Genomic DNA, 22001 nt, shown 5'->3' on the forward strand with positions numbered 1-22001 from the left:
GAAAAAATAAAAAAGCTTTTGTAATTCAAGAAAAATGCATAGGGATTATTATCCATTTCACACAATCTACACTTGATTTATGAACTGGCCTACATTGTGAACAACTTTTATTAATATTAGTAAGCAATCGAATAAGCTTTGTGGAATGTGGGCGTTTGGGTGATTGATGTGAACGCCTACACTTTGTTTGATTTTATTAGTGTTGAAAAATTCATTCCATTTATCATAGGGGGATTCAATTAGACTGCATCTTGGAATGCGCTTCCTAGATGTTCAGTTGTTATTTTCTTTGACCTCTAAATAAACAGCCAACGCTCTGACAAATTCCTTTTCTTCTCTGGATATTTAAGTTTAAGATTTGTTCTCCTCGAGAAAATTGGTCATTACATTAAGCATCACATGAAAGTTTCCAGCAAATTGAGTTGAAGCGATCCAATAACACAAGCAACGCAAACCCACTAACATACTTAAATCTTACATATCATTGCTTACGCGAAAAATACAAAATGCTAATCGAATTTCTGAGAACTTTTAAATAGTCTTCTTCTGTTTACTTCCTGAATATAATATTGGTTTAAAAATTGGAACAAACCAGAATCGAAACTAAACGATGTCTAGTTTCTCCTCGAATTACAGGAAACCGTGCTTCCAACCAAATTCATATAATTCCAAACTCGATAAAACCTCTTTCAAACTCGCATCATCGGAGTAATAATCATAAAAGACATGTGGGCCAAATGGATTTGTTTCTGAATTTCCTCTAGGCGAAATTCACTGTGGAACTCCTATCCAGCCGATGAGAGAAAAAAATGTTTTCTCGAAAAAAGTTACTTAAAAAGCATAACATCCAAACATGCTTTTTGGCATAATCATTTTAACGAATTATCATGTTAACTGGTTTATCTGAGAATCGTATCCATTCATGCATTATGTTTGCATCTCAACTTGATTTAAATGGAAGGCCAAGTTTGGGAGATGTCTGCAGAGTGAACAGCAAGCATCTGCTCAATTGTAATCGACTGGCTTACCTACTTAAGCTTAAATGTGAAGGTTGTTTGTAATTTTTTATCAGATGATACTTTGATATGAGAGTCACACCCGACGATATCCAATTTAATGACCGCACATCATTAATTATACGATCTAGCACCAATCGAAATCGAAAGTAGGATTTTATACGTGGATTTTCTTTTGCACCTTTTATGTTGATGCTGAGGAGTGTTGGGAGAAAGTGAATGACAACACATTGAATTTGTACACATGTTTTGAAGAAGACCGCATGTCGACGATTTATGTTATCAGAGAATCAGAAACTGGCACACAAATATATGTTTATAAACGAAAGTTTTTCTCAGCTAACATTGTATTTTACACATTTAGCAACTTCAGACCCCTAAATCCGCTCTTTTGTTTAGATAGCTAGGTACCTACATACAACTTCTTCCCCATAAAGCTAGCCACTATCAATCAAGGGAGCAGTACCTTGTTAGTTACAGAGAATTGAGAAAACCATTAGTGTGTATCCAACAAAGATCAACTTCATCTACAGTAGGCTATGAACACCGATTAATGTTCCAATGATTCAATCTAATAAACCTTCGCCATCGAAACGATAGATAGGTTCTCATACTATTTCAGGCGCTCGTACATAATATACATATATGGGAGGCAAAGCTGGGAATGATTTTGACGTTAAGATTTAGTTGCACCTAACAAGCAGATTAGGTAGTCATGTCCCATGTTGGTTTTCGACTTGATTTCTTAGACATCATTTCACCTCAATCTACATTTCTGACGAGTAATGGTCGCATTGCCAACAGGTGGTAGACACAATCAGTGAATCGATACATTCGGACTGTGACCTCAAGCTGTGTTACTTCAATTCTGCTAAGATCACAGAAATGATTTGTTCACAAATAAAATTTTTTTCCAATTTGCGGGAACAGAATTTTATGGTTGGGTACTTTCTTGGCCACATTGCATTCTCACAGTTGGACAGCCACGCTTGGAATCTTAGATTAATAAATATTACTTAACCGTTACTTGAAACTTCGACTTCTGCGAATACATTCACATAGGCGAATGAAAAAAAATGTTTCATGAAAGTACCAAATTTACAAATTATATCTAAACATCGCATATATGTAGGTGAATTTGGTCTATGAAGCCGAGATAAGCTACACCTTTAGGCATTCAGGTCGTATTAAACCTATTGTATTGGCTGCAGATACTTGTAAATCTAATCAGGCACTGTTCTGCCTGCGTCACTTGTCGGCTTTTTTGAACCTAAGGATGTCTCATGCCGCATAGAACATGTAGACGCTTCGTTGAAGAGGCCCTTCAGTGCATCTTCTTCTTAAGTCTAAGGAAACCATGTCCCGATGGAAATAATTTATAATTACTGATATTGATTTTATCATTCCTAAAATAAGTTAAAATTTTTCTTTCCTTCATTACAGATCAACCGAACGTTCAAGCAGTATCAGCAGTGAGGAGACCATTCAGGAATTCTTAAATACATACCATCCCTACACGTCACCGAGTATTTTACAGATGAATTGCCAAATTGAATCTCAAACTGAAAATAATCCGGATCTTCGGTCAGGACCAAGTTGTCCTGATAATCGATCCAGTAATAGTGCTGCACCTATTTTGCCGCCTATACACCGGAGATGTCCGCCACCTCCCAGTCTTCCTTTACAAACAAGCAACACTGCATCACCAATCCGTACAAATTATAAAGCCTACCATCAAATGGAATTCCAGCGACATTCACAGTCTGATGATGATAGTGGATGTGCGTTGGAAGAGTATACATGGGTACCGCCAGGTTTAAGACCAGATCAGGTGAGTTTGCATTTTTAGATTTATTGATGCTTACATCGCCGCTTAAGTTTAATATCTGCGAAAAACGGTTTATTAGCTGTGAAGTTATCACATATGCATTATCGCCGTATTAAATAAAAGACCTCAAAATCTCAAAAACCCAATGAAATAAGTCGACTTTCAATACACACCGCTCCAATTTTCATTACCCAATTAAAAAAAAAACGTATTTATTATCGATTTTAAAAGTTGAAAATTGCATCTACCTGGTTCAGTGGCTTATAAGAGAATCCTCGTTAAGCCAGTCTGAGGGGTCGTCCCACTCTTCCTATTTCCATTAATCGGCAGAAGATTAAAAGCGGTGATCAACCAACTTATGTTGGTAGCGTTTTTTCTGCCAACGGCCGCACCGACTTTGATGTTGCTTGACGGATTTTCAATATTCAACCAGCTTTCATTGTTTTCCAAAAACGCCAACATCAAGTTGAGACTGTTGCAAGCTCTAGGCTTTTGCCAATATTTGTCTGCGTCATGTAATTGGAGTACCGCTGTATGCCACTTTATTAGGCCAGAACAAAGTGGCATACAGCTGCAGTGGAGAGGCCATACGTTCAAAAAGGATGGAAATTGCATCGTTGGCTATACTAGCTCTCGTCAGTGTCAGCTCCGATTGCGTTATTTACTACAATTAATATTTAAGACTAATCGTTAAAACTCAGCATTGATGAACTTGATAAGTTTTTCTCACCATATTTTGAGCCTGTGTTACACAACATAGTACTAATTGTTAATTGTTCCTAGCATTCCTCAGCCTTCCCTTTAGTTTTCTGGTTGCAAGAAGCAGTCTTTCCACGAATATATGATGTATCGTTTTTGAACTAAGATAGCGTGCGGACGGCAGGTTGAGTCCGGGATCCTCATTCCTACAAGGATTGTATTCAGTTTTGATCTGAATCACGGTCATTACAAAGGCGCCGTTTATTTGATTGACAGTTGGTGCCCCAGGCATGGACTTTCAATAAATCCCGCCTCGACTAGTAATGATGTTGCTATCATTAGGTCCATGTTCACGTATGTACGATAAAGAACTACAAGCCTAGGTATTACCGATACCATAAGCATGACATTCCGGAAACCTCAAAATGCATTATTCAATTTGCAACCATTGGATTTATTTATTCAGACCACTGTAATAAGAGCAGGTCATAGAATAATTTGATTAGATATATGAGGAAGCGACGGATGTGAGATGCACAGCGGATTGGAAGAATTATTGGGATAACTGAATCCAGTTTTCGAAGTGGGTTCTGATCCCCATGCATTTGTTTGGAATAAAATATGAAGTGATCCTAAAACATGAAGAAATCGGAAGGATGCATGGCAAGACATACTGAGTTTTTCTACCCCAACGGTTCAAAAACAGAGCAGGATTCTGGAGCAGGAGTCTACCTTTCGAATAAAAAGAGAAGTAAATTTTTCCCTGGGCCAATATTCAAAGGTATTTCAGTCTAAATTGTAGCGGCCTAGGTGATTGGGGAGTAGTCGAAGGGCAGTTGTATCGCAACCTACAATGGGAGTGAAGTTCTTCAGGTCCTTTGATCGCTTCTGAAATCGCTCAGGAAATAAAATTTCGGATAGCTTAGCAAAAGATTGTTCAATTTCCCCTATGCCGGGACTGGAACCTGCAATTGGAGTGTCTGCAGTATTGGCTAACGCTGCCGTCAAATACTGAGAAAAAGCCTGTCAAAATGGCAGGTGACGGAGTCTTAATGTAATGTAAGTAAAAACACTACAAATTCTATCAGTGTCTGGATAGCTGAGTGGTTAGAGCACAAGGTTGTCGTACAAATCGTCGTCAAATCTTACTGGTAGCAGTCGAATTTGTATCATGATTTGACGTCGAATACCAACCGACTCAGCTGTAAATGAGTACCTGAGTCAACTCAGAGTCATAATTTCGGGCGAACGCAATTCTGACCACATTACGTTCAAGGCCCTGAACCAATTGGGTTGTTGCGCCAACGATTATTATTATAAAGTCTATCAGTCGATCGTCGAGCAGCAGGAAGTCTTGCAGGAGTATTGTGGTTATTTTGACTAGCTGACTGCTCAGAATAAGGATTCTCCAAGATAAGATGTGTCCAATTTTGTAATGAGGAGGAGAAATCTACGGTTCATTTTTTATGGAGGTGCCCCGTCTATGGACGCATCAGACATCAGGTTTTTGGTGCTGATCCAGCTGCAGCGGATAGCATCACATCCACAGCGGAAATTCTTCAATAAATAAACAAATATGGAATATCCTGTTAGACGGGGAGTCGGCTATAATGGACCACTAGGGTCTGAGGCGTTGCTTCTCTCGCACCTCATATACACACGCACACACACACGTTATGTTCGGCCATTAACGCTCACCATTTAAGGTTTTCGCACTCTTAAAAATTTTGGCCATTCGATTATGACCATCAGTTTGATGATGTTTGGTTTCACCGGGATTCAATTTCTTCGCTTCTGAGGCATACCAAAATGAAAATTGTCAGATCATCCAGAAAGAGTTGTAATATTAAACATACATATGTTGCGCTCCTTAATCACGGAGCTTGATTGACGTCTTAGTCATGGGACTTGACCCTTTATTTAAGGTCATTTTCAATGGAAAGCGTCAAGCCTACTATAAGTGGAATAAATACTGGGCTATTTAGATTTTCTATGAGAATCGCTGTCTACTCGACATGTTGGTAGTTTGGGTGAACTTTGGTTACACCATTAATATTGGAGGACCTACATCATTTTAAATTGTGACCTCAGCCAATTCCTTCTTGTTGTGAATATCCGAACCTGAACTGTTTTCCCCTCAATGGATTCACTTCAGTCGGTGAAACCATTAATGCAGTCAACCAACCTTCGGCCTCAATCATCATTTGCTGTTTTTGCTCGTTGTTGCCGCTGCAACAACGTTAACGAATCGAAAATGTAATTAAACATTTTAGAAAATGTTGAGTCAGAAATGTAGGGCGATAAAACAAGGGACAATTAATATCATTCATTTGCGGAAATCAATATTTAGTCCACTAATAACGGACAAGAACGTAAGAGGAAAACCCGACTCTGGATAAAACTTCGGGACGAATCACACCCTTTCTCCAACTTCTTAACGGACCTGAATAGATGTTATGAGAACTTTGACAGGAACTGAAATTTTATTGGGAATTGTTAGGGAACATGATGGCCATTATTAGGAAATACAACCTTGCAAGATTTCACATGGCAAAAAAAAGGAATATAATAAGTCGGGAAACCAGCAGCTGGAAGCTTCAGGTATGGATGGTTTTATGTGTTTCTTATCTATTGATATTTGAGGGGACATTTGTCCAACTTATACTTGTGTCATAATGTATATGTATATTCAAAGTCTTAGATTGCCGTAAATTTGCAACGGAGTGACACTGTAACTCTGTTAGTAATAGTCCCCGTCCATTTAAACTTAGCCTAGAACGATATTACTCACAGCATATGTAGGAGTTCACAGTTCCTCCTTTCCTATCAAATGTTGTGTCAATAGGTGTAGCAATTTCTGAGAAAAGTGCGTGTGGCAGACAGAAGGAACAGCGGACACACAGGCAGGCAGACAGTAAACCGATTTTAATAAGGTTTTGTTTTACACAAAACCTTGAAATACAAAGTTCGCATGTTCATATCCATCATAACGCCACTTTGGAGATTTGGAATATCATTGGAGATGAGGGATATAATAAAAACAAGTTTCTAAAACGAAGGAGAACTCTTAAAAGGGCAGTTGCTTCGCAATGTGCCACCCAAATTAGGTAATATTTTTACTACCTTAGATACGCTACCTTAGATCCAAAAATTAATTGTTCTCTCCGGATGTCGAAAAAATCACACTTCTCAGTTCTCTTCGCAATACTATAATTGTTAAAAAGTCAAATTAAATGATTATAACTTTCGCCATGTTCAACTTTTTAATGGAGTTCCCTTTCATTCTTCTAACAAGAAAAAGTACACAAAAGGCGAGAGTCTCTGAAAATTTAATCGTTTTCCGCTTTCAAATTAATTACATAACGCCTTGTGCAATTTCGTCCGCATATGATGCTGTTACAGAAAGTTTTGGTCTATCCGTGGAACATTCAAGCATTCCTGGTTGGAACCAGCGAACAACAATGCACGAACATGTGTCCAAATTACAAGAACATGGTGTAATTGCACTCACTTCACTTTCCCAAACAAGCTGTGCTCATGTGTGCCTTAGGCATGTCATAGAACATGTTCCCTGTGCTGAGGATTGGAGTGAGTGCACAACTGACAAGGCTATGGATTCCGGGTGTACGCATTTCACCTACCTGTGTGCCTTTGTGACCGGGAAAGGTTTACGGCAAACCTCCTGCCAATCGTAACAATGAGATCAATTAACTCATTCCGTTCAATTAACAATTTTCAGCGTCTTAAGTGGTGCTTGTAACGAATATATACCATGTAAATATTTAAGTAGATACTTATTTGTTGGCACAGTTCAACTGCTCTTCAATACTCCCATGTGCAGTGAAAAGCGTTCTGTTGCCGTCAACTTTAACAAGTCTAAGTTTCCGCTTGGAGTGCCGATGCACTTAGTGAAAGTCTGAGCTGTGGTCCATAAAATTGAACACGACGGTCGATGATGTTCAAGATATAACGATTGTTCTAGATATTTAAGTGTATCTTTTGCTATGATCCATTAACGACTATGTTAGTCTTTGTTCGAACGAATTAAATTTGTATCACAGAAGGAAAGTTGATAGTAAAAGAAACTTATTTATATGCAAATGAGTTTGATGGCTACATTCATTCCCTGGTAATTGTTTGTGTAGCTTTTGTTCCATCTGAATCTAAACTGAACGCTTCTTCAAGAAGTAGGTACTTCTTCCTGCCTTAGTTTGGTGCACTTTATTATTTCAATAGCATCGTAAGCGTGTCGTACCCAGCAAATCTTATGGATAGATGCATTTCCTTTGGTAATGACCCAGATACGGCGCAATGACCATTGACTAATATCAAACGCTACATTCCACTTGGGAAAATTGGCGACGATCGACCGCGTCTAATTGTATCTCCACCGAAATTCCAGTCGACATATATTGGTGTGCCGCTATGTTAGCTAATTCGGTATTATGAGCAGACCGAATGAAAAAGAAGTGGAAATCAAACGGCGCAACCATTTACGTGGGGCCTCGATATTATGATAACGCTATCAATGCGATGAAACCGCGACGTAGTGAATTCCCGTTCAACACTCCCTCTATCCTCAGTTGAAAGGGAGCAAGGCATTTTATATTCTTTTGACCTGTCAAGGTCTTTTGACCTTGACACTTTCCAGCTAATTTAAGGGCGATTCCTCTTCTATGTAGTTTTACTGGAAGGTAGGAAGTGGTCCTTCATTCCAAAATAGAGTGATACAATACAATTCAGAAAAACTAAGAAAAACTAAAAAACTCAATGTATTATATTGTTATATGCGTTCTGGGTTCGTTTGGATTAAAAACACTATTTTCCGTTTTATTTACACACACACTTTATTTTACTAATTCAATTTAATCGCGGTTATACTAATTTCGCGCTCTCCGCAACATTTTCGCACATACGATCTTCTCGCTCACGATTTCGCTTTTTATTTATTTTTAGCAGGCTCGCGTTCGGCTTTTTATACTTCGCCGAATGTGTGCGAGAATGTTCTCCGCTTTGCGAGAACACTTACGTCACCGTGTATACTGTGGTCTCGAATATTCGCCGGATTTTCTCGCAGTCTGTGGAACCTGTTAGTGTGGAACTTGTCAAACTTGTCAGTGTCAATTCGATTTGTCAGTTAGTGTTTGTTTTGTGTTTACGACAATATAATATAAATAAAAATATAAATATAGCTGTATATGAACAAGTCAGAAATCGGAAACTTGCCTTTTAAGCACACAAGTTAGGCGATTTTTTTTTAGAAAATTCATGTTATTCAATAGGCTTACAGCTACCGTAGAACCACGGTCCTGCAGTCTGCCATTGTGTGTATGTGTGATATTTTACTATGCCGAGTTTATTCTACTATAACTTTGTCGTTGATAGTAGGATTTACAACGAATTTGCTAATGCTGTGCCCGATGTTACGGTCTGTGCCGTTTCTACTAAAGTAAAACTTTGTATTTAAGGAAAACTACGTATACCTGTATCCTCAGGCATTAGCTTCAGGGTCATCGACAAAACATTTTCAAATTTTCCAGCATCAATTCATAGCTTATTTTTCAGGAAGGACTTTCACCTGATGGAGGTTGACCGGGCAAAATATCGAAGTTACAAAAGTTTTATTTTACATAAGTGCCAATTTGCTGATCGCGTATGCCAACACTCATAACGATTCGTAATCCACAGTGACTGTTGCTTCGGCAGGATACACGTAGTCTACAAACGCGTTTATCTTCTACAATTTCGGGTTTTCGAACTGAGATTTAGCTGGAGCTTGTATGCCAGCGATCGAAATGGCAAAATACATAGGTCATAGGCAGCGAGCTTTCCGAATAACTTATCCATCCTCAACGGCGCAACAACCGGTATTCGGTCTAGGCCTCCCTTAATAAGGAACTCCAGACATCCCGGTTTTGCGCCGAGATCCACCAATTAGATATGCTCATCTAAATTGATGTAACGCATCTTCACGCATTTCCAATTTACGCCGTCTACAAAAGCACGCGTATATATGTTAGGTACGTAAATTAAAAGCACACATGTCTATTGTATTATATTGGTAACTACCCGGAAGCTTTATTAGCGTATATATATACATACAGATGTCTACCTGGAGTGACACTGAAATGGAAATTACTAAAAAAAAGTCAAAACAGGAAAACTAAAACGTTCCCATCGACCCCGCCGTTCATATAAGTTCACTTTACATGATGATGACGTGATACATGTCTTGGGTGCCATAAATTTACCTGAAATGTGAAACTTTGGCCTTCTAAAACTTTGTTAATAATAGTCGGATTGCCTTTAGAATTATGGCCTATATTGTCATCTATGCTATCTTTTGTAAACCTTAGATGATTAGGGTAAATTTTCAAAACATGGTAATACACTATTATTAGCTTTATTTATGCAGATATCGAACTGGGATGTATTTTAAAGCCTAGATTTCATATAGGTGCATTACTCCGATTTTTTTTAGATTTTTGGTTGGATAGGTTGTGAGAAGGAGACCTCTTTCACTTTTTAAGGCACACATTTTGTGCCCTACCTCCTCTAGGTTTCACCCAATATCAGAAAAAAGATTAGTTTCGAAAGGTACTAATTGAGCCCTTTCATTTGATGCTCCACATGACCATGTTCTGTGAAATGAAATTTATACCCTCCTTTCGCATGTATTGGGAGCCTCATATTAATTAAAGACAAAATGGTACCACCCGCTACATGCAAAGGGACACACTGATAACACGTGCTCACCGAATTTCGTAACAATCGGTTCAGCCGTTTCCGAGTAAATCGGGTATGACTGACAGAAAGACATTGGACCCCTTTAAAAATGGGATGATCATCACGATGCCAAAGAAGTGGACTGGTTTTAAATGTGAAAATTGGAGGGGTATCGGCTTTGCAAAGATAATAGTTGATATAATCCTGGAATTCGTCGAAGAATATCTCGAAAGTTTGATCGACAGGGAGCAGACAGTTTTCCGCTCCGGGTCATCCTGCACATCAACACCCTATGAATAATTTTCAAACAGTACGCGGAATTTGGATCTTCGCTTCACCTGCTCTTCATCGGATCGGAGGATGCTTTTGAGAGCGTGAACAGGGAATGTATCTGGAGTGCTCTACGTAGGACCGGAATTTCGGAGAAAATAATAGCTATTATCAGAGCGACATATGTTGGCGGACAATGCCACGTACTGCACCGAGGTAATATCTCAGAGGATTTTGAGGTCGAATGCGATATTATTTCTTTTTGTTAACGATGATGTTCTTCATGCTGTCTTGCCCGGACGACAAACAGAAATTCAGTGGCCGTTAACATCTTTCCTTAGACACCACGACTTTGCTGATGGCATCTGTTCGCTCTCTCGCCGGCTCATGGATCTTGGCCAAATGGCTCTGAAAGAGAGGCAAGTAAATTTGGCCTGATGAAAAACACCAACAAAGCCAAGGTTGTAAGTCTGATGGACTCTCCCTATCTGCATTAATGGGCACAGCATGGAAAGAGGCGACCAATTTGTATATCTAGGATGCCTGGTTTCTACCGAAGGTGGCACTGAATTGGCTGGTACCCGACACATTAACAACGTTAGATCCGTTTTCGTTGCACCGTTTACCATCTGGTTATTTCAACATCAAGATCAAGTGCATACTGTTCTGTGTTAGTGTTATTTCTGTGTTGCTATTTGTGAGTAACACAAATAAGGTGAACTCTGCTGTTGCCCAAAAGCTTCTAGCTCTCATCAATGCCTGTCTGCGTCGTATCATCGGGGTGCACTCTCCAATCGCACAGCTTGGTCGGCGCACAGGCTTTGCACTCGTACGCACAGTGATCAGAGGGCGGAAGTGGTAGTGGATAAGCACACATTAAATAGGGGCGAATATTGCAATCCACTGTCCCAAGATGGATGATGTGTGGGCATTCCCAAGCGCACTTGGCGCAGGACAGTAGAGGAGGGGTGCGAGCGTCTCAGTCCTGGGGGTGCTGAAGGGCATTTCAGGTAACTGCGATCGATGTCGCGTAGATGTGATTGACGCGCTATACCCCACTAAGGGATGAATGGCAACCATATATATATGATCAGACTATACTACTACTTTAAGGTGATTTCTTTCACAGTTTGTGGTAATATATATCAAATGAAATCAAGTGAAAGGGCTTTTCGAAACTGATCTTATTTCTGATGGTGGGCGAAACATAGTGAAGTATGGACTTAAAGTCTATGGCTCGAAAAGTGTTACAAAATACATCCCACCCCGATATTTACTCAGATATAGTTAATAATAGTAGCTAAAAATATTTTATGGAAATTATCCGAAAATCCACCTTAAGGTTATGCCAGTATGAAATTTGGCGTCGGTATAAGTGATAATATAAAAGAATTCTTTGAAGGCAATCTAACTATTACTAACAAAGTTATGAAAAATCAAAATAGTGTGTTACACGTGAATTTATTGCATTCTAGGGCGCCTATGACGTCGTTATCATTGAAACCGAATTTATATGGACGGGAGAGTTGTAGTGTAGAAATACATATATCCAGCAATATTTTGAATATTTTTAGCTATGTACGAATCGAGAGACGTGCATAGGAGATTTCTCCCGCAAAATGAAGTCCAGATTACTATAATCCGACTTGTTTTAGTTTTTCTTTTTATCAGTCTCTTTTTAGCAAAAACAGAGTAGCTAGAATAAAACATTACTTTAATACACTATACTATGAAGTATTTGATTATAAGGACTATGATCCTTATAATATGGACTGCAATTGTGCGGAACTTTTTCTGAAGTTAACTGACATAGATTTAGATACAATTTTCAAGAATAAATCGGCCAAATTGTTTATTCCCCACTCAAATTGCGATTTATATAGGTGCTCATGTTAACTGGTGCATTGGGTTATATTAAGAACGTCGATTATCAATTCTCCCTGGTGGTCCTCGGTCATTACCGCTTTAAGACCAGCGACTGCGCTTGTGACCTCCTTAGTTCAGTGACAATATTTGAATACAATTTAAGAAACGAAAGGCCAGGCGCCCGTTTTTGAATGCTTTAAACAATCTAAGCATGTTTGTTTTACTCTCTGAACAGGGTGAGCAACATTTCACAGCGTCTGAAATAATGCTCTATACTGCAGCTTTATGCTATGATAATATATACACATATTGTTCACAAAATAATGACAACTCGTTTCACTTCATGCTTGTTTTCTTTCATTTCTAGGTACGGCTGTATTTCTCACAATTACCAGACGACAAAGTTCCATATGTGAATAGTGCAGGGGAGCGTTACCGGGTCAAACAATTACTGCATCAACTTCCGCCACAAGACAATGAGGTACTTGTACTTACTGGAATAATATCTCTTCAAGGCTTACTTGTTGTTCCAGTGGAACGATTCTAATGCCTCGTATGCTTTATAGGTTCGTTATTGTCACAGTTTAACTGATGAAGAACGTAAGGAGTTGCGACTGTTCTCAGCTCAAAGAAAACGAGAGGCTTTAGGACGAGGTGTGGTTCGATTACTAACTGAAGATCGGCCATGCAAAGGGGTGAGTAATTTATTCAAATAAATGAATTGACTAGGAACAAAGTTTCGTCAACGTAAATTTTATATTTCCACTTTCTCTACATTGACGCTGGTTTTCCAAACTTCAACTTCAATGAGAAATTCCTTCGTCGCTCTGCTTCTGCCGTATTTTTTTGCCTGAATGAGAAAATATGTCAATAAAAAGTATCGTATTTTTGAAAACGAATCAAAACACGCCTTCCTTCTAATACCCCGGCATATGCATAGCTTTCCAAATTCATTTTGTTTACAATTTTTAATTGAAAATTTGCTTCGGATCACAGATAATTCACCTAGATTATCACTAATGGCTGGGAAGTATTTGAACCTAATTAAAAAACGAGAAAGATTTGCATAAATCACAAAATTATACTCTTTTGTATCTGTTGCAGGTAAAAAGTAACGTCCACTATAATCGGTTGCACTTTGTGTTCTATTACCGGTTTATTTTCAATTTGCATTCCAATCCGTCCGTAAGCTGGACGTCTTCTCATGGCGGCGCCTCTGCCATGACCAATCTCCATTGGAGCATAGTTGTAAATTATCCCACAGTGAATTCAATTATCGTTCCTCATTTATGTACATTAGTAATTCAGTTGCCGAAATTCTTCCGAATGTGAGCCAAGCATTATTGACAGTGTCATAACAAATTACGGAAACCAAAATGTTTGTGGAAATATTTACGATCTTCCAGTCGATGCAACTAGTTAATAATTCAATTTAATTCCAACATTCAGTGGAATACCAAAGAGGAACAATTTCAAGATTTTACTCCCTAGAAAGTGAAGTGTCATTATCTGTGGCTGCTACTGTAATTATTGCTAAAGAAATATGAAAACGTTTCATAAGCAGCCAAATGAGATAGGACTGCTTCAAGGTGTTGAAATTGGTTAAAACAGAAACACAAATCCGCTATCAATATGCAGGTTCTGACGTATTCGAACAACAAAATATGAAGATATTTTATGTTGTGAATGTTTCTAATTATGAAACTGGTGTTTCGTATTTCTTTGTATGGCATGCATGTAAGGTCATGCTTTGTCATCATATTAACTTTCAGCTTCTTTCCATTCTCTAAGTTATGAATCTAACCTAGATTCCGGAACAAGGCTGCTAAGAAATAAATTCGTACGTATTTAAATGGACTGATATATATTGTTTATTTGCGGGATAAAAGCTTTAACCTCAATTTATCTTGAGAAATAGTTCATAATTTTATTTGAAGTCAAAGTTATGATACCTTGGACTTTTTTTAATAAATGGCATTATTTTTATAAATTTTAGTAGACAAAACCGATTGTTCGTGAATATTGCAAGGCGAAAATATGATTAGAGATTTCTAAATATACAATTTGAATGCAAAATACGGTTCCGTTTTAATGCCTATTTCTGAATATTTCTACTGAATTGAGCCTGGTTCCATCTTTATCCGCTCTTCAAGAAACATTTAATTCTTTATTTGTAACCTTTGGGATTAATTATCGACTTAATCTCGCAGACAGTTATATCAGAATTCTACATGATTAAATACAACCAGATCAACATTACAATCTACAGGCCTGGAAAACAAAAAACCAAAATCTGTACTTTCACACCAATTGGGCGTTGGTAGAAAGTAGCTAATTTTGTTTTTTTTTTGAAGCTCTCCTAATCCAATGAATATATAATACCCCTTTTGAATGATTGTCTGTTGCGCGTGGTTCATTAACGAAGTGAAATTTAATGGCTAATGAATGAAGTCTGATACTAGTTTCGATTAAAATGGACAATCATGATATGCGATTAATGTTCGAAAGCTAGACCAGTAATGGTTAACTGCAATGTTTACAAAAATACCTAACATTCGCAAATTGATGCTTGATGTGAATAATCACTAAGGTTACTAGGAAGTCTAAATGTTCTTTTGGGAAACAGAGGCGGAATTGGAATGATGGGTAAATGATTTAATGATTAAAAAATTAATGAGGAAACTAGTACCAATTAATTGAAATGGACAACAAGCCTGAACTGATTTGTTGAACAACAATTTGATTTTGGGCCCAAACTATCCAGAAGTTTTAGTTTCACTTGACCTGTTGTAGACTCCAGTGTTCAAAACTAAAGCCACTTCTTTTCAAAGTTTTGTTTTTAACATCTAATTAAAATCAATCCATTGCTTGTCTAATGCCCTGTCTGTCTGTCCCACCCTATTTTCTCAGAATCGACTGCGTCTACTGTCACAAGATTTTGATGAGAATGTGTCACGTTTGAATCTTTTCACATGTAGTAAGCGGCATAACATATGTATATAAACGAAGTCTGCAGGTAGTATCCAATTCGGGTTCATATGTATAAGATGCATTTCAAAAGATTCGGGGCTGATGTCATAACCAGAAATTTATTGAGAGTTCTATTACAGTGACATAATATTCTCCAAAATAGCAATGGTTTGCGTATGTGATCATCATCAACGGCGCAATAACCGGTATCCGGTATAGGCCTGCCTTAATAAGGAACTCCAGACATCCCGGTTTTGCGCCACCAATTCGATATCCCCAAAAGTTGTCTTTCGGCCTGACCTACGCCATCGCTCCATCTTAGGCAGGGTCTGCCTCGTCTTCTTTTTCTACCATAGATATTGCCCTTATAGACTTTCCGGGCTGCACCATCCTCATCCATCTGGATTAAGTGACCCGCCCACCGTAACCTATTGAGCCGGATTTTATCCACAACCTGACGGTCATGGTATCGCTCATAGATTTCGGCGTTACATAGGCTGCGGAATCATCCATTCTCATGTAAGGGGCCAAAAATTCTTCGGAGGGTTCTTCTCTCGAACGCGGCCAAGAGTTCGCAATTTTTCTTGCTAAGAACCCAAGTCTCCGAGGAATACATGAGGACTGGCAAGATCATAGTCTTGTACAGTAAGAGCTTTGACCCTATGGTGAGACGTTTCGAGCGGAACAGTTTTTGTAAGCTGAAATAGACTCTGTTGGCTGACAACAACCGTGCACGGATTTCATCATCGTAGCTGTTATTGGTTGTGATTTTCGATCGATAGGTAAGAAAAATTATCAACGGTCTCAAAGTTGTATTCTCTTGCCTTTATTTTCCCGTTTGACCAGTGCGGTTTAATGTTGTTGGTTGGTTGGTTTTCGATGCTGACCTTGCCACCATATACTTTGTCTTGCCTTCATTGATGTGCAGCCCAAGATCTCACCTTAATGGCCGCCTGCTCGATCTGGATGAAGGCAGTTTGTACGTCTCGGGTGGTTCTTCCCATGATGTCGATATCGTCAGCATAGGCCAGTAGTTGGGTGGACTTGAAGAGGATCGTACCTGTTGCATTTACCTAAGCATCACGGATCACTTTCTCGAGGGCCAGGTTAAAGAGGACGCATGATAGGGCATCCCTTGTCGTAGACCATTGTTGATGTCGAATGGTCTTGAGAGTGATCCTGCTGCTTTTATCTGGCCTCGCACATTGGTCAGGGTCAGCCTAGTCAGTCTTATTAATTTCGTCGGGATAGCAAATTCTCTCATGGCTGTGTACAGTTTTACCCTGGCTATGCTATCATAGGCGGCTTTAAAGTCGATAAATAGATGGTGCAACTGGTGTCCATACTCGACCAGTTTTTTCATCGCTTGCCTCACACAGAAAATCTGATCTGTTGCCGATTTGCCTGGAGTGAAGCCTCTTTGGTATGGACCAATGATGTTCTGGGCGTATGAGGCTATCCGGCGTAGAAAGATAGTGGAGAATGTCTTATAGATGGTACTCAGCAACGTGATATCTTTATAATTGCTGCACTGTGTGATATCTCCCTTTTTATGTATGAGACAGATAATGCCTCGTTGCCAATCGTCAGTCACTGATTCGCTTTTCCATACCTTGAGCACAAGTTGATGAACCACTTGGTGTAACTGGTCGCCTCCATATTTAACCAATTCGGCTGTAATTCCATCGGCTCCTGGCGACTTATGATTTTTTAGCCGATGAATTGCACGGACTGTTTCTCCTACACTTGGTGGTGGCAGTATTTGTCCGTCGTCTTCAGTTGACAGGACCTCCAACTGGCCGATGTTCTGGTTGTTCAGTAGTTCATCAAAGTACTCAACTCATCGCTCCAATATGCCCATTCTGTCAGATTTTCCTCTTTGTTTCTGCGGGACGAGCATTGGAGTATATAAGGCTTCATCCTGCTGACTTGTTGGTAAAACCTCCGCGCCTGCTGCGGTTGCACCCTGTACTTTTCAAGTTCACAGACTTGTTGGTTCTCCCAGGCTTCCTTATTCCGTCTGCGAAGTCGCTTACGGAATAACGGAGTTCGTGATAAGTCCCTGCGCGTGCCCGCGTTCTTTGAGAATGCAACATTACTCGGTATGCGGCATTCTTCGGTTCCGTTGCTAGCTTACATTCATCGTCAAACCAGCCGTTCCGACTCCTTTTGCGGCTGGGGCCAAGTATGTTTGTGGCTGTATCAATGATAACGTTCTTCAGGTGGTTGTGAAGATCATTTCTTGATGATTCATCTCCAGGTCTGACTCCAGTCTGACTGCGGTTATTGCGGCATCCATTTTCCTCTTATAGGTATCATGGAGGGCTGTGTTGTGGATGGCTTCAGTGTTAACTCTCACCTGATTGTCAGAGGGTATTCTGGGTGGTGTTCTTATTCGAGCTCGGAGCACCATGCCAACGATATAGTGATCCGAGTCCATATTTGCCCCCCCCCCTGTTGGCTGTTAAAATTTTGATATCATATCTGGGACAGGCTTCGAGGGTTCGTTCTACTACCTCGTAGAAGGTATCCTTCTCCGACTCTGCAGTCTCCTCTGTAGGGGCGTGAACGTTAATGGCGCTTATATTTCTCGACTTGCCTCGCAAGCGCAGAGTGCATAGCCGTCCGCTTATGTTTTCAAAACCGATAATCATTTTGTGGCTGACTAAGGAACCTACTCCGAACACATGGTTTACTGGATGGCCACTAAAATGTATGGTGTAGCGCCTATCCAACGCATCTCCTGTTACGCTGTTACATTAGCCCTGTATTGGGACATGGTATCGGCTAGCTGCTCATCAGCTTCATCTCTGTACATAGAGAGCTCGTTCCGTGAGAAAATGCGCAAATCGTTCTTCCTTTGTCGTTGCGGTCGTCGTTGTGCAATCCGTCCAGTCCGAGGCTCCTGTTGTGGTTTCGTAACAAGTTGTTTTCCGTGTAGGGTTGTTAGCCCGACCCAACCCCCAACCTGGAGGACCAGCTGGTACAATTTGTGTCGTTTTTAGGCGCGGGAGACTCGCCTTCATCCTTCTCCGTCTGCAGCTTTTCATTAAGAAAGAGCTCCCAGCGGTCACCGCGTGGAGGTGGAGATAGGGTTTGGTAGTAGAGCTGTTGGTGTTGGTTCAGCAGGCATTTCCCAGGTTTTATGCTCCATCGTGGGTCCCAATCAACGTTTCCCCCTGGGACTTATACTACCCTTTGACCACTTGATACACTGCTACGAATGCTTCATAGGCCCTAGCATCGGGGTGCTCCTCATTGACCCGTATCCAAACGACCTGAACCTCAGCCAGATTGCCATATCGCTGTCGTTTCATGTTCCTTTCGGAACATAAAGCGAAGAGTCCCGTCAGGGCTGCAGGGAGGGTGCCGCGATCTTGCAGTCTCGTTTTTGGCCGAAAGCTCGCAGCCGGAACTTTGGTGCTTTGTTTCCGAGCACTGGAAACACCATTTTTCAATAGCAGGAATCACTCTGTTTATGTAGTTCTTTTTCTCACGTATTTCACTGCACAATAACACACAGTATGCTTTCTGACCGTGTGCTATAGCTATACACTCCAGCTACGTGTAAACTTTCTTCATGCTCATCTCTTGAACAAACTGCGACAACTGGTCCAACAGCTTGGGTGTTGGTTAAGGTTGACAATCCTACACGGCAAACAGTTGTCTCGAAGACACCAAAGGAGCCTTGGACTGTATTGACTACACAAAGATAAACCCCGATACCCTGTCCCAAGTGCCTTATAAGAGGTGTACTAGATAGGGACGAGAATTTGATAAAGAGCTACTACATTATGTTCTATAACGGAGTAGAGCATATGTTTCTTAGTCCGCTAAATCGCATCCAGCGTCACACAAGTATTTATCGACTTCGAAAATATAATCTAAAGGCTATGCACTGTGCGCTTACGAGCAAATTTCGAAATATAAAGCTCATAAACGTTCATGCCTGTGCAGATCTCACTGCAGAGTCGGAGAAGGTTATCTTCTACGAAGCAGCGGAACACTTCTCAGCCTTGATGCATGTCAGAGCAGATAGCGAACGTGAGAGAGATATAAAGACTCAGGCCATCTTTTTAGCGTGCTCCTCCTGGTTATATTTTCGAACAATCAGGTGAAAGTGACAAATCATGACAAAGTCCTCTCTAATACCTAAAATATTGGGGCAAAAGCTAGCAGATGTTCTGGAGATGAATCGATTAGTGATCCATCTGAACAACATCCTCGTTGATATAACCACCCATGGAAGAACCAGTCCGTAGAATTAATCAGCTTAAGAATCTGTAGTCACCAGGATCCGATGAAATTACAACCAAACTGGTTAAATAAGAAGGCGAGCAACTACATCAAGCGATTCATAAACTTGTGATCATGGTTTGGGACAGTGAATCAAATCCTAGTGACTGGCAACGAGGTGTTATCTATCCCATGCATAAAAAGGAAGATATCACTCAGTGCAACAATTACAGAGGTATCATGTTGCTATAAAACCATATGTAAGATATTTTCCGCTATCTAGCTAGGCCGATGCAGAACAACATCGGCTTATACCAAAGATGCTCCACTGTAGGCAATTTAGTGTCAGATCAGATTTTCTCTCTGCAGTTTCTGGAAGAACTTTTAGAATGCGGCCCTCAGTTCTACCATCTTTTCATCGACTGTGATAGCATAGTCAAGCTAAAACTGAACACGGCCAAGAGAGAATTTGGTATTCTGACTAAATTAATAAGAATAGCTAGGCTGACTTTGATCAATATGCGAACAAATGAATCAACCGCGGGATCTTGGGCGCAGATTAATGGAGGCAGGACCAAATAAATGTTGGCAATGTCAGGGCCAAAGACGAAATCAGTAATAACATCAAATTGCACTGGTCAATTGAAATCAATAAAGGCAGGAGAATATAATTGAGAAATCGTTGATGATTTGTCCAATCTAGGTTCGAAAATCACAACCGATAACAGCTCTGTTGCAGTCGGTTCTTTTGACTATTTCCGCTCCCATAGGGTAAAAAGAAGATCCTGTCAGTCCTCATGTTTCGAGAATACTTGGGTCCGTATTAAGAAAAATTGCGAACTCTTAACCGCGTTTGAGAGAAAAATTCTCCGAAGTATTTTAATCTCATACGGGAGGTACGGTGGTTGGGAGTAGATCGTCAGCCTGTCAATCTTGGTACTTTGGGTTCGAATCCCTGTCGTTATGGGTGTTTGCGTGCGTCTTGTGTTTGTCTCGTTGGTGTGAGCTTAGTTAAGTGCGATGATGGTGAAAGGGGAGACAAGTCTGATCATGTGAGTGCCTTATATTCCACGAAGAAGTAAAGAGGAAACACTAACAGCAGTATGGACGGTTCGTATATATGCTCAAAATGTATTTACGCAGCTTGGAGTTTTCAACTAGACGTCAAAGCGCGCATTCACTGAGACGACGGATCATTCGTCGTTTGGAACGAAATGTGATTTTTTCTCGTTTGATAATTATTCGCGGGGATCACTCTGTGAACCTTAATAAAATCGGTCCACTGTTTGCCTAAATATATCAAAAGTTGAGTATATAGGAATACATGTCTTCCATAGTCCTCCACTTACGCACTGTCATTGGCATCGACGATAATAAGAAGTAATATACAGACGGGCTCCCACAACATTTTGCTTCGATCACTTGACGTATTACTCCGTTTCTGCATTTATGCTGTCAATGTCAGGAACTTTAATGGCGGCCTTGATCGTTATATCTGACAAATGTTCAACGGATTTGGCAAGCGAGTTCAGCATACCAGTATAACTACTCGATTATCAAAAGGCGGTTTCTATCAATATGTTGTACATGTTTAGATGAAAGCTCCTTATGTGGGGCAAGTGTGCTTCCTCCTGCTGAACGCTTTCCAAAAATTTGCACCCTTGCTGCACTGTTATATGTTCCTGCTGTAGTAAATATTATTACTTGGGGCAGCTGCACGGAAATTGGCACCCATTCTTAATGTCGTTGCTACTTCCGATTTATAATTATCACGTCCACAGGAATCTAGCCATGCGTCGAGTTGGTGTTTTGTTTCATATTGTCTTAAGTCAAAAAACCTTCTGACATAGCATAGACACAAGCTGATGTTAAAATATATGTGTTATCAGATTTCGGATAAGACGTCGAAGGCGGAATTGACTTTTTTAATCCATTAGAAGGACCTTTCCCCACAACCATAAGAAGATAAAGTTAGCTTGGGTTCATAAGCAAAAAAAAATATGCGTTTGAGTCCGACAAATATGCCTGCATTGGTCTCGTTACTAGTCCTTCCTTAAAATCTATTTGTCTGTTTAAAATACCCCCGCATATCGACAAGTTAAATATTTTCTTGTCTTTTTGCGTCATGTTCGTCTGGGAAATATTTCGCTGCTTTTCCCGGCATATGCGAAAAAGACTGGTGCGAGATCCAAAGGCACCATGGAGACTAGAAATATAAATATCGTGGATGGCATATTTGAAGCAATGTTCAGAGAGTTGGGTTAGTTCTTGGGATAGTTCTTCCTTTAATTTTTAGACTCAATGTCATTACAACACCCACGCACTATTGAGTCAGACTCCGCTCGATTCGTATCCAGCGCCATTCAATCAAATTCCAATGCTTCTTTGCA

The 22001-nt window shown here is 40.0% G+C and overlaps 1 protein-coding gene across 2 annotated transcripts in view; it reads left to right on the forward strand.

Moving 5' to 3' along the window:
* LOC119661560 (protein espinas) overlaps positions 1-22001 on the forward strand; it is a 152054-nt gene that overhangs the window by 108396 nt on the left and 21657 nt on the right. For both annotated transcript variants that reach the window (XM_038070951.1, XM_038070952.1), the window contains exons 2-4: positions 2460-2847; positions 12773-12886; positions 12972-13100. In XM_038070951.1, the coding sequence (XP_037926879.1) occupies positions 2460-2847; positions 12773-12886; positions 12972-13100 (631 nt within the window). The remainder of the gene's footprint in view (positions 1-2459; positions 2848-12772; positions 12887-12971; positions 13101-22001) is intronic.

The sequence above is a fragment of the Hermetia illucens genome, chromosome 1 (genome assembly GCF_905115235.1).
Source record: "Hermetia illucens chromosome 1, iHerIll2.2.curated.20191125, whole genome shotgun sequence".
NCBI classification, from domain to species: domain Eukaryota; kingdom Metazoa; phylum Arthropoda; class Insecta; order Diptera; family Stratiomyidae; genus Hermetia; species Hermetia illucens.